This window comes from Andrographis paniculata, unplaced genomic scaffold, assembly GCF_009805555.1.
Source record: "Andrographis paniculata isolate CXL003 unplaced genomic scaffold, ASM980555v1 Contig72END, whole genome shotgun sequence".
NCBI classification, from domain to species: domain Eukaryota; kingdom Viridiplantae; phylum Streptophyta; class Magnoliopsida; order Lamiales; family Acanthaceae; genus Andrographis; species Andrographis paniculata.
In genome coordinates, this window is record NW_026137609.1 from 251,723 (window position 1) to 264,570 (window position 12,848).

The 12,848-nt window shown below is 39.0% G+C and overlaps 2 protein-coding genes across 3 annotated transcripts; one reads left to right on the plus strand and one right to left on the minus strand.

Annotated features, from left to right (window-relative positions):
• Positions 1–4,045: 4,045 nt before the first annotated feature.
• Positions 4,046–9,853, plus strand: LOC127265268 (kinesin-like protein KIN-4A). 2 transcript variants are annotated; one of them, XM_051294996.1, is made up of 24 exons: positions 4,046–4,330; positions 4,688–4,834; positions 4,917–5,066; positions 5,140–5,390; positions 5,500–5,687; positions 5,768–5,929; positions 6,008–6,099; positions 6,185–6,292; positions 6,365–6,478; positions 6,547–6,634; positions 6,806–6,927; positions 7,009–7,107; positions 7,191–7,304; positions 7,385–7,501; positions 7,568–7,648; positions 7,737–7,808; positions 7,902–7,995; positions 8,080–8,114; positions 8,187–8,284; positions 8,372–8,470; positions 8,547–8,768; positions 8,838–8,991; positions 9,069–9,215; positions 9,310–9,853. In XM_051294996.1, the coding sequence occupies exons 1-24, from the start codon at positions 4,196–4,198 to the stop codon at positions 9,538–9,540; spliced, it is 3,120 nt and encodes a 1,039-aa protein (XP_051150953.1). In that variant the 5' UTR covers positions 4,046–4,195; the 3' UTR covers positions 9,541–9,853. The 2 variants fall into 2 exon arrangements, with proteins under 2 accessions (XP_051150953.1, XP_051150955.1); XM_051294998.1 differs by having other exon boundaries at positions 4,047–4,330; positions 6,815–6,927.
• Positions 9,854–9,891: 38 nt separating this feature from the next.
• On the minus strand, positions 9,892–12,076 carry LOC127265269 (probable inactive receptor kinase At5g67200). The gene is made up of 2 exons (XM_051294999.1): positions 10,554–12,076; positions 9,892–10,477 (listed from the first exon to the last, which is right to left on the minus strand). Exons 1-2 carry the CDS (start codon positions 11,965–11,967, stop codon positions 9,906–9,908), a joined length of 1,986 nt encoding a protein of 661 aa, XP_051150956.1. The 5' UTR covers positions 11,968–12,076; the 3' UTR covers positions 9,892–9,905.
• Positions 12,077–12,848: the final 772 nt, after the last annotated feature.

Sequence of the window (12,848 nt, forward strand, 5' to 3'; positions counted from 1 at the left end):
GGTATGGATCGTAGGCCCAAACTGTTGGGCTGTAGAATTTATACTATGGATCATTTATTTTGTTATATCCACCAAACTCTGATAAATTAAATTAAATTAAATTAGAATTATAAACCAACATGAAATTATATGCTTGCCATTTCTTCTTACATTTTTTTTTTTTTTTTTGGGGTTATAAATGTGAAGAGCTGTTAAATAAATCAAAAAGTTCATGAATTTGACTCGATTTAAACTTGTTCTAAAAGAGTTGAGCTGAATAAAATAAATAAGCTCGTTTTCTTAATGAACGAGAACGATACTGAGTATTATTTGCAAACGTTCGTTATAATAATATATTTATACGATACTGAGTATTATTTGCAAACGTTCGTAATAATAATATATTTATAATATATATATATGGTATATATATTATTTGTGAAATTAGCAATGAGTTGTGATTGTATAATTTTCTTGGGTAAAAAAGGGATGGGTGGGCTTTGTTGTCATTTTCAGACAAGTCAAATGTTGCTAAAATAAATTTCCTCAAATGGGCCATTAGAAGAAGTGTCTCTCTTGACTTTGCTGGCTGTTGCTCCAAATCAATTGCAGACAAATAAATTAATCTACAGACATTTCATTTTCATTAGCTTGCCCCCCATGGGTTACATTAGGGCTTGGTCACCACATAAAAAGTTATTATTATTATTATTATTTTACAAAATTTATCAGTTTTTTTATTTCCATTAGATAGATGCTTTTGAAATTTTAAATATTCTTGAATTTTATTTTTATTTTTATTTATTTTTTTTACAAATGTGGCATTTGATAATGTGTTTTGTAAGTGCAATTTGATATTTAATGTGATATTACATTAAAAAAAAAATTTGTTTTGATACATTTTTTTAAAAATTATACAATTATACACAGTCAAAACTTTTAAAAACTGTATGTGCAAGTAAACATTTATATGTGTATGTGAAGCATAAGCATTGGGCTATTCAATTGTATGTATAAGGTGGTGCCATTTTAGGTTTTCAAGATATAACCTTATCACTAATAAGGTTCAAAAGATCTTGATAATGAACAAAGACTATGTTTTGTTGATTATTGTTATTATTATTATTATTTAGGAGAGAGCAAAAGGGCCAAAAGGGATCATCAAATAATTACAAATCCCTCTTGAATAAAAATCACATCTTTTTCCCACTTTTTGGTAGCACAGAAACAATAATAAGGACCAATTAGTTAATTAGCCATATATATGTCCAACAAATTAAAAGTAATGTTGTGGGGCTAATGCATTTAGAGAGTGAAGCAAATTGAAGACACATAGTGTGCACAAATTCAAGATGAGAAAGAAAGATTAAGAATTAATAATGGTAGGAAAGAAAGGCATGTGAAGCAAAGAGGCACATGGATAGAGAAGCATATAATAGAGTTGAGATTTTTAGGCAAGGTATAAAGCAAGACTGACCTCTCTCTCTCTCTCTCTCTCTCTCTATATATATATATATAAATACAGAAAAAGATGTATGGGATGGTGGTGTAATTAGTTGTTGGAAGAATTTGAAGTCCCGTCATCATGTGGGCTGTCCTTAATGCTCTATATAATCAGAATGTTTTAATTTGCTGGCTGTCAGTAATATTAATCTTCTTTATCACTCACTCACACACACACACACATATATATATATATATAATATGCAAACATGGTGAGAAATGACCTAAAGCTGTAAACATCTCATCTGCCAACTATGCCAAATATCATCTATGTGACTATGTACATATTATATATTATATTATTATATATATGTTTGATACTTGTATTGCAAAATACACATGTATAAGGTTTAAAAGGTTAGGTTGTGAAACCGAAAGTTTGGGACATTGGGATCATTATATATATTTATATATATCTATAGATTCCTGTGAGTGAGTCAGTCAGACCCTAAAATTCTTACTTGGGACTGAAGCTGTCAGATTCTTGAGAGAGATGATCATCATCAGCAGCAGAGGTTTTTCTGGTGAGGGTTTTTAGCACTCACTGCACCATCTCTATTGTTTCCTTAACTTACAGTTCATCTTTCTGAACTTATCCCACCATCACCAAGCCACCAAATAAATCAAATTACATATATATATATATATATACATATATTGGGTGATGAAGTGTGTTGGTTGGGCAGTCATTTTTGGTACATAATCAACTGTAGAGCATTGGGTATTGATTGAATAATACAGCTTATTGATTAAATTAAATTAAATTGGATCCCACCATTGGGAAGCTAAGGAAAAGTTGACTTGGATTTAGCAACCCTTATTGCAGTAGTCATCATCTAAGATTATAATTTGTGGGACTTGCTATAAAGTATTTTTAATGATTTTATATAATATTATCATACAGTATTGAAAGAAGCCAATTCAATTTAATTTCTTATATCAGACTTGTATTTTTGTCCTCAATACATATACACTGGAAAATTTGTGAGCATTTTGTCCTCAATACACACACATTGAAAAGACTTTTTGTGATGATGGACCACAGACCATATATACCATTTAATATACACTCAGAAAAGTTTTTAATCTTCAATCAACATTGCTGCTCATGTGGACCAGACCAGACCAGCTTCTCTGTAATTAAGCGCCATTAGTATGTAATAATCATCATATAATTTTAATTTTCTTCAAGCAGTGTTTCTTGATCAGTGATCACTACGATTAATTATATATATATATCAAGATGAACCCTAATTAACATCTGTTGAATACAACCTAATCCTGCAATCTTCCCATTGTCCTAATATATATATATATATATATGGTTTGTGTATAATTAATTATAAGTGAAAGACTTGATTTTTATTCTATTTTATTTTATTTTTTGCCTAATTATTAAAATGGTTGTGAGTGCAATAGAGATTCTGTCATTTGTGTTGGAAAAGTGAGAAGGAAGGTATATATGCCCACACATGCACAAAAGCAGACAAAAGTGGGATTATATGGCTAACCCCATGTGACATGATATTGAGAATTATATATATATATATGTATGTATATATATTGAAGCTGCTGAGTGGGAGACATTGCAGCCAGCTGTCTGGCAGCATGCTTGCCTTGATCATCTCTTTCAAAAGTCTCTCAGATCACAACAAATTAAGAAATATAAAAATAATCTTTATCCCAACAATAATAGTAATAATTCAAGACTTGTGTTTAATTCATTCACTCTCTCACAATGATTGTACTAAGCCAACCCCAATTATTTCATACATCTTCCTTCTTCCCCCTCGATCAGAATATGGATATTACAGTGCATATACATACATATATATATATGTATAATATACATACAACGTTGGCGTTTGCATGCGTATACATTGGGATTCCATACATCACGTGGCATCGCGCTGTTTTATACGACTTTCTATACGTACAATTATACAACCTGTACTGTGTTTCGCATTTCTGATTAATTGAGATATCTTGAATAATCGAATTAATCCTAATTGTATAATTAATTGATTATATTAATTATCTTTCGAAAGCAACTGGCCTGGATGGTTTCTAAGTCAATCCTTATTTCCCGAAAGGATTTAATTAATATGAGGGTTTGCTTGGCTTAGATTAGATGGGATGATCCAAAGAAACAAACTTTGTCCTAAAATTAGATTTAAGTATAGTTAAGATCAGCATCCTGAATGCGAAGTTTTATCTAACATCCAAAGAAGGGCACTTGACCCAAAATGAGGGAAGAAGTAAGATTATATATATATATATATATATAATATTGTATAGGTTAGATGGATCATATGAAGAAGTATAATTGAAGTCTTTAACTGCCCCAAGTGTCTGCCTAACAGAACAGTCTCTGAGGTTGTCACTGTGTGTGTAGGGCTAGCTTTAGCTTAGTAGTGTGGCTCGATTGGCTAGCTACTAACCGGTTGGCATGCCATAACTTAACTCCATTGGTGGGAAATTAAGAAATCAGGGATTTACGCGTACACCCACTCCCACCCCACCCCACCCCACCCCACCCCAACCCAAGAATATATACAGACTACAAGGGTAGGAGCCTTTCTACTTCTTTTGCCCTCAACTCAACTGCTCCTCTCTCTCTCTCTATTTTTCTCTGGAACGTTTCAGTGTTAATCTTTAAGTCCATTTTTGTTGTTGAGACACATTTGGGGGAGTAGTGATTCAAGTGAGGTGGATGGTCGCCATGGAAGCTAATCCTTCTGGGGAGGATTGCTGTGTGAAAGTAGCTGTTCACATTAGGCCTCTGATAAGCGACGAGAAGCTTCAAGGGTGTAAAGACTGTGTCACTGTAGTGCCTGGGAAGCCTCAGGTATGGTTTCAACCTTATCTGGGAGGGCCATTTTTATGAGAAGTAAATGCCCTTTTGGTTAAAGATCTGGTGTTTATTTAGTGATGCAATGTAATCAAGATTTGGATTCTGATTTTTTTGGTAGCAAATGTGTCATTTCAGCTGTTCTAATGATTCTTTTGAATACTGGAAGAAATTGGATAATACTTTTAACAAGTTCTTGAATTTGGGATTGATTGGAAACTTTTATTGCATAATTTGCTTCTGTCTTTTCATTCTTGATTAATTCACATAGCAATTTTGAGCTCTGTATGATCAATGGAACTTGTGACAAACCACTCATATTAATTGATGATGATGAGTGTGGCTGCTTTACAGGTGCAAATTGGTACACATTCATTCACATTCGATCATGTCTACGGCAATGCCGGCTCTGCATCGACTGCGATGTACGAGGAATGTGTTGCACCTCTGGTCGACGGATTGTTTCAAGGATATAATGCTACTGTTCTTGCGTATGGTCAGGTAATTGTTGTTTTAAGCCCTTGATTATATGCTGTCCATGGCTGGAACTAATTGCCTGATGTGTTGTCGTGGCGCGGCGCAGACGGGGTCGGGGAAGACATACACCATGGGGACTAACCTCAAAGATGGATACGAAACAGGACTAATTCCAAAAGTTATGAATGCTCTGTTCTGCAAGATCGAAACTTTGAAGCATGAAATCGAGTTTCAACTACACGTCTCCTTCATCGAGGTTTGTTAAATTTAACAGTATCCTTATATTGTTTATTTGCAGCATTGTCTCATGTTTAGGTATTTGGTTGAAGATTCATAAGGAGGAAGTAAGGGACTTGCTCGACTCTGCGCTGGCAAACAAGCAAGAAGTAAATGGACAATCCGGAAAAGTGGCTATTCCCGGGAGAGCTCCAATTCAGATTCGTGAAACATCCAACGGCGTCATTACACTTGCTGGAACAACAGAGTGTAGTGTCAAGACACTCAAAGAAATGTCGGATTGTTTAGAGCAAGGATCGCTGAGCCGAGCAACTGGAAGTACTAATATGAACAATCAGTCTAGGTAGATGAAGCTAGTGTTTCTATTGCCAAGAAATATCGATCGTTTTGAACTTAGCTATATTTCTTGAAATTTCGATTCTAAGTATCTTCCTCTGGTCCCTGTGACGCAGCCGGTCTCATGCTATCTTCACCATAACTATCGAGCAAATGCGCAAGCTTCATCCTGACATTTCGGGCGATGGGAATCTGAATGACTGCATGACTGAAGAATACCTCTGTGCCAAATTGCATTTGGTAGATCTTGCAGGATCGGAGCGTGCGAAAAGAACCGGCTCTGACGGTCTACGATTTAAGGAAGGTTAGCTTTTCAAGACAACGCCCGGTTGCAGAAATGGTTGCTTCATTTTTGTACACTACCATGATTAAGTTCTTGCGCAGGAGTTCACATTAATAAAGGACTTCTTGCACTTGGCAATGTCATAAGTGCGCTCGGTGATGAGAAAAAACGAAAAGAAGGTGTCCATGTGCCGTATAGGGATAGTAAACTCACTCGGCTATTGCAGGATTCACTCGGGGGCAACAGCAGGACAGTAATGATCGGTAAGTGATCTGTAAATCCGCGTTCTTGAGTATCTTCAACGTTGATTTTTTACAAAAAAATCAATGTGGAATCTTCAGCTTGCATAAGTCCAGCTGACATAAATGCCGAAGAAACTCTCAACACACTGAAGTATGCTAACCGCGCCCGTAATATCCAGAACAAACCCGTTGTAAGTTCAAAATTTTTTTTAGTCTCACTTTCTCCTACCTCAAGATGGAGATTCAGACATTGTTTGTATACTTGATGATGAACAGATTAATAGAGATCCAATGTCGAATGAGATGGTGAAGATGCGGCAACAGTTGGAGTATCTTCAAGCAGAACTTTGTGCTCGCAATGGCGTTTCGTTTGATCAAATGCAGGTAAGTGCAAACATTTTATATCCAAAAAGGAAGCTCGGATAAGAATTTTTTAACCACGGTGAATGCGTGCAGGCGCTCAAGGATAGGATTGCGTGGCTTGAGGCCACGAACGAGGAGTTATCTCGAGAACTTAACGAGTGCCACAACAGAGGTGGTGTTGCTAAGCAAGATGAAGTTGAAGCTAAGGTATTTGATTCTTTTAGCCGCCATTTTCGTGTGTAAATGGAGATTTAACAAGTGCTGCGTCGTTGCAGGCTAATGGAAACGGTGTTGTGAAAAGTGAAGGTCTCAAAAGGGCATTGCAAAGTATGGAATCATCGGACTATCAAATGAGCGATTGCAGTACGTCTCTCTGTTTCTCAAACTGGCTTCGCATTCGAATACAATGTCTTAAAGGTCGATGAACTTAAGGATGAACTTAAAAAGACACAAAATTGATTGCATTAGACTTAATCCCACAGGACTGACATAGATGTTAGGAGAAACTGCTTGTAGATCGATTTTAAATGGCAGCATTTTCAGGCGAGGCTGGAGATATCGATGAAGATACTGCGAAAGAATTGGAACACAACTATTTGCAGAGCACCATGGATAAGGAATTGAATGAGCTGAATCGACAGTTGGAGCAGAAAGAGGTAATCTAAATATTCCATGAAATGCATTGTTTGGAGTTAAGGAGACAATGCAGTCTTTTAGAAAAAACCTACATTTTGCAGTCACAAATGAAGCTTTTCGGAGGATATGACACCACAGCATTGAAGCAACATTTCGGAAAGAAAATTATGGAACTTGAGGAGGAGAAGAAGACAGTGCAGGTATAAAACAATGGGAAATAACATCAATTCGAAAATATCATCACATTTTACTTAACTTTTAATTTCCTGTTCAATGGATCCAGCACGAGAGGGATCGACTGTTGACAGAAGTCGAGAACCTGTCTGCTAATTCCGACGGGCAGGCACAGAAGCTGCAAGACATCCATGCCCAGAAACTCAAAACACTCGAAGCTCAGGTTTGATCATTCTGCCATTGTTGAATTACCTTCGTCGGTATCTCTTGATGCTCAATGATTTTCCCATTTGTATGTATCAGATACAAGACCTGAAGAAGAAGCAGGAGAATCAAGTTCAACTTTTGAAGCAGAAGCAGAAGAGCGATGAAGCAGCTCGAAAGTTGCAAGAGGAAATGCAATGCATCAAGGCACAAAAGGTCATATCTTGTTTTCAATTTTACTATCTACAAAACGACAATCTCTGACATTATTCCGTGCTGTAGGTTCATTTGCAACACAAGATAAAACAAGAAGCTGAACAATTCAGGCAGTGGAAGTCGTCCCGAGAAAAGGAATTACTACAGGTGATTTTATTGCAACTTCATGGCTGTTCTATAATGAAATAAATTTTACTTAACTCTGCAACTTCAATGGATTTTTGTGTATCTACAGTTAAGAAAAGAGGGGAGGAGAAATGAGTATGAGAGACATAAATTACAAGCAATGAATCAGCGCCAGAAAATGGTATCTTCCTGTTCCTTAGAATCGATCAATCCACAGTTTGATGGCTTATTTATATGCAAAAGATCGACGAATTCCCTCGTGTTTCGATTACAGGTTCTCCAGAGAAAGACTGAGGAAGCTGCTATGGCTACAAAGAGATTGAAAGAGTTGCTAGAAGCACGCAAATCTTCGACTCGCGAAAACTCTGGTAACAAAATATTAATTCATTTGAGCCCTTTACTACAAAATATTTGTATGATTCTTCAAGTTACTGTTTCTTTTTACGTATCAGGAAATAGCAATGGAAATGCAGCAATGAATGGCCAGGTAATACATTTCTCATCTCTTTCCTTCGAGCCTATTTTACACAATACATATGAACCTAAATCTTACTTTCAGAGTAATGAAAAGTCCTTGAATCGTTGGATCGATCACGAGCTAGAAGTGATGGTGAACGTACATGAAGTTCGTTATGAGTATGAAAAGCAAACTCAAGTGTATGTAGCATCCAATCTTTTTTTTTTTTCTTCACTTGTTAGTATTTCCATGTAATTTTCGTTGACTGGTTTTCGGATCATCGCCAGGCGAGCTGCATTGGCAGAAGAGTTGGCTGTTCTACGACAGGTCGACGAATTTGCTTCCAAAGGTGTTACCCCTCCCAGAGGAAAAAATGGAGTTTCCAGGTAAGTTCCTGAAACCTTTATCCATTGAATTGCCATAAGCTTTAAGCCTCCATTGATTCAATTTCTATCTCATCAGGGCATCTTCGATGTCACCAGCAGCAAGAATGTCGAGAATCGCCACTCTTGAAAGCATGCTGAGCATTTCATCAAATTCACTGGTTGCAATGGCTTCCCAGCTTTCAGAAGCTGAAGAACGCGAGCGAGGCATCAGCAGTCGCGGCCGGTGGAACCAGCTTCGATCCATGGGGGATGCCAAAAGCTTGCTTCAATACATGTTTAATTATCTTGGCGATGCAAGGTAATCGAAATGAGCTAATCTAGAGCTTCCGAAGCTTTTTTATACAGTTCTGATACATGCCATCGACAGGTGTGAATTGTGGGTGAAGGAGGCCGAAATCAAGGAGATGAAGGAGCAGATGAAGGAACTCGTTGGATTGTTACGACAAAGCGAACACAGAAGAAAGGACGTCGAGAAAGAGCTGAAATCAAGAGATGTCGGATTAGCTACACCGCCACCTTCTGTATGATTTTCCTTAATTTAATCGTATACGACTTCTCTATTCGACATCCTTGTATCATTACACTCTTCTTGTTTCAGGCAAACTCCCAGAAACAGATTGACGACGACATGAACACTCCATTGTCTCCGATTCCAGTGCCAGCACCGAAACAGCTCAAATACACTGCAGGAATCGCCAACACCTCAGTCAGAGAGTCGGCGGCATTCATGGATCAAAAACGAAAGGTTCAGACATATCCCATCCTTTATTATGTCCATGGCTACTCTGTAATAATAATGCCTGGTTTCTCTTACAACGAATATGCTCGACCGAATGCAGATGGTGCCCATTGGTCAGGTTTCGGCGAAGAAACTAGCACTCGCCGGAAATGGTGGTGCGAAGCTGTGGAGATGGAAGAGAAGCCATCATCAATGGCTGCTGCAGTTCAAATGGAAGTGGCAAAAGCCTTGGAGACTATCCGAGTTGATTAAACACAGCGACGAAACGATGATGAAATCCAGACATCGTCCGCAAGCTCCTCCTGTACTAATGTATAGAAACGGTCACTAAATTATACACATATGATATATACATACTACAACCTAGTGCAGGTAACTCCATTGTTTTTCTTAACCGAAAGCTCCTCACCACCGCGACATTACTCGATATTCATTCGACGGATAAAGCGCACGCTTGCAGTGGGATTTTATATATAAACCACAGCTGCTGTGTGTCGAGTTTTTCTTTCTTGACGAGTGTTTTCTTCTTGTAAAGCTACTGTATATTGTCTAGATTCTGTAGGATTGATTTGTGATTTGCTTGTCTTTGTGAATTTTAATGTATCATGATTCTGGTGGGAAAATTCTTTGTTTGGATTGGATTGTATTTTACAAAAAGGTAATTCACTGCTTCAATGGAGGAAAAATGAAATTTTTTCATTGTACATTAGGGTTGAATTCATCATCCTCCATAGACACAACTTGTTTGATCTCCTGTATCATCTTCAACACTTGCCACATCGTCGGCCGCTGCTCAGGGGAGGCGATCCGGCAAGCCATTCCAACATCTAGCAGCATTTCCAGCCTCGTCTCTTCCTTGTCGTCGTCCCTCAAAGACCTCATCCATCGAATCATGTCGTCAAGATTTAGATTTGGATTCGGGTGCTGCGAAGGATGCTTCCCCGTCAAAAGCTCGAGCAAAAGCACCCCAAACGAGTATACATCCGACTTAGACGTTGCTTCTTGGTGGCTGAATTTAAGAATTTCAGGCGATTTGTAGGCTGCTGAGTCGGCATCTTCCTCGGAAGGCGGCGCGGTGGATAAAGCTGCGAGGCAGTAGTCTGTTAAACAGGCTTCGAATTCGGAGCCGAGCAGGACATTCGATGACTTTAGATTGCCATGGACGAGCCTCCAGGCCTGGTGGATGAAACAGAGCCCTTGTGCTACATCTTCTGCAATTTTTAAACACGATGTCCAGTGAAGTGGCCTTGCTTTGGCTGACTTAGAACCTGCACAGATCGATCGATCTTGATCAGTTGGTTGCCAAGAAATGAAAAATGGTGAAGAGAGAAGCTTCTTTCTAACCATGGATGAGGGAAAGAAGACTGCCATTGGGCTGATAATCATAGACCAGAAGCCTTTCTTCCTTTGCCTGAAAATATGCTCTGAGAGGGACCAAATTTGGGTGTCTCAATCCTCCAACTGATTCCATATGCCCTTCGAAAATTTCTTGGCTTGTGTTGCTCAATCTCCCGCCGTCCAATCTTTTGACCGTTACAATCAAACGGCTGTCGAGAACCGCTTTGTATGTCGTCCCCATCGTCCCTCTTCCTAATAGCTCTGCGGAAGCTCTCATTAGCTGGTCCATGGTGTACACCGGCGGCTCGCCGGCGCAGAATACCAGGTTGCCGCTCTTCCCCACCATTTGCAGCTTTTCTTCCTGCACTTGCTTCACCTTCTCCTCCAATTCGTCGTTTTCTTCCTCGATTCTCATCACGGCGGCCTCTGTATTCCCCGTCACGCTCGGGTCCAGCCCCATTTTTGTAACCTCGCCTCGCCGGCGCTTCTTCGCCGCCAATATGAAGCATAAAAGTGCAACGACGAGAAGAGACGCGCCGGCGGAGAATCCAATCGCCAAAGCAGTTCTCTTGTGCTTCTGCACTGTTCCGTCGCCGTTTAATTCGACTCCGCCGTGTACCGGAGCGGTTTGGCCGAGCGCCGGCGGCGCTCGAGCGGTCGAAGTTTGGCTGAAAAACGGCCGGTCGGAATGGCATTCTGTGTGTACAATCTCACCGCAAAGCCCTGGATTCAAAGCAAATGATGATAAGTTGAATCGGGAGAGCGCCGGAGTGACCGGAATTGCGCCGGTGAGGGCATTGTGGGAGACGTTGAAGACCTCCAGCGACGACTGGTTCAACGCCGGCACCGAACCGTTGAGCCGGTTGAAGTCGAGCCGGAGGTAGACCAGCCGGTCCAACCCGTTCAAAGCAGCGGGAATCGAACCGGCAAGCATGTTTCTAGAAAGATCGAGGGTTTTCAGACGATGTAGCGCGGCGACCGACGGCGGGACGCCGCCGGAGAAATAATTCCGGGAGAGAAAAAGAGCCTTCAAATCAGTCAAACCTGAAAGATCAGGGATCGGACCAGTGAGCGAGTTGTTCTGCAGACTAAGAACCCTAAGCTGCCGGAGCCGCGTCAGAGTGTCGGCGGCGAAAACTCCGGCGAGATCCATACTTTCTATAACAACTTTAACCGCCCTGTAGCCGGAGCAGCTGACCCCTTCCCATTTGCAGAAGGCGAAGGAGGAGCCATTTTTAGAAGAAAACCTCAATTTGTTCCCCAAATCAGCCTTCGACTTGAAATCCAGCAGCGCCGACGCATCCGCCGCCGCCGCCGGCGAACTCGAAGAAAAGGCAAGGACGAAGAAGCAACAAAACGACGCAGAAGTAAAAACAAGCACATTGTACACAAAAAGATAACCGCCTCTCCTCCTCACCATTTTCGTGCACTGTAACAAACGCAGTGAAATATTGTAAGGAAGATGAGGAGGTAGGAAGTAATTGCTCTAGCTGCAGAGCAGGGGCCCCTCTGTCTGTTTGGAATCTTTTGGTGCAGTAAAGTAAAGGTACAGCCCCAACGTCGACAGGACAGGGACGATGTCTGGTCCAGAGTGTAAAAATTAAACTACAATGAGGAAGGGGATGCAGAGTGCGTCAGGAACCATGTGAAGGAGAAGAGAGGTGAGGAAGGGCAAATTGGGGGAATTTCAATGCTGCCTCCATTTCTCTATGGAAATCCGTATCTATTTTATGTATGGATTTGTGGATTGATTCCATTTTTAATTATGTTTTCAAATGCCTATTACAGTTCAAATTCCACGTTTACCAGCCAAAATATACAATTATCAATTTTTTTTAAAAAAATATTATATTACTATTTCAATAAAAAAATAATTTATTATTCAAATTTTAATTCAAATTACAAACAAATAAATTTCTTTATAATTTTAAAATTTGATGAAAACTCTTTAATCTTAAAATTGCATGCATTTAAAACGTATTGTATAAAAAACTCTCTATTTTAATATTTAACAATAAATGTAATTCACGTTTATACTCCAGTCGTTCCAAATATTTTGAGTTTATTACTGTGGATATAAGAATTTAGGTAAAGTATAATTAGTAGGTAACAAGTGTAGATTAAAATAATTAAATAATTTAATTAAAATTTAAAAAATTATAAAATTTAAAATATGATTAAAATGTACAATTTTATTTCCAAAAATAGAAAAGACAAATTACGTAGAACAGATGAAAAAAAAAATAGGGACAGATTATGTGGGACAGATAGAATAATATTTTACAAATAAGAAATAGATAG

Excerpts from the sequence above, each read along its gene's own strand:
- LOC127265268 (XM_051294996.1), top strand. The coding sequence starts at position 4,196 with ATGGTCGCCATGGAAGCTAATCCTTCTGGGGAGGATTGCTGTGTGAAA. Across the intron at positions 6,293-6,364 it reads TTTCGTTTGATCAAATGCAG|GCGCTCAAGGATAGGATTGC; the intron begins GTAAGTGCAAAC and ends GAATGCGTGCAG. Across the intron at positions 7,649-7,736 it reads GAGAAAAGGAATTACTACAG|TTAAGAAAAGAGGGGAGGAG; the intron begins GTGATTTTATTG and ends GTGTATCTACAG.
- LOC127265269 (XM_051294999.1), bottom strand. The coding sequence starts at position 11,967 with ATGGTGAGGAGGAGAGGCGGTTATCTTTTTGTGTACAATGTGCTTGTT. Across the intron at positions 10,478-10,553 it reads TCTTCTTTCCCTCATCCATG|GTTCTAAGTCAGCCAAAGCA; the intron begins GTTAGAAAGAAG and ends CGATCTGTGCAG.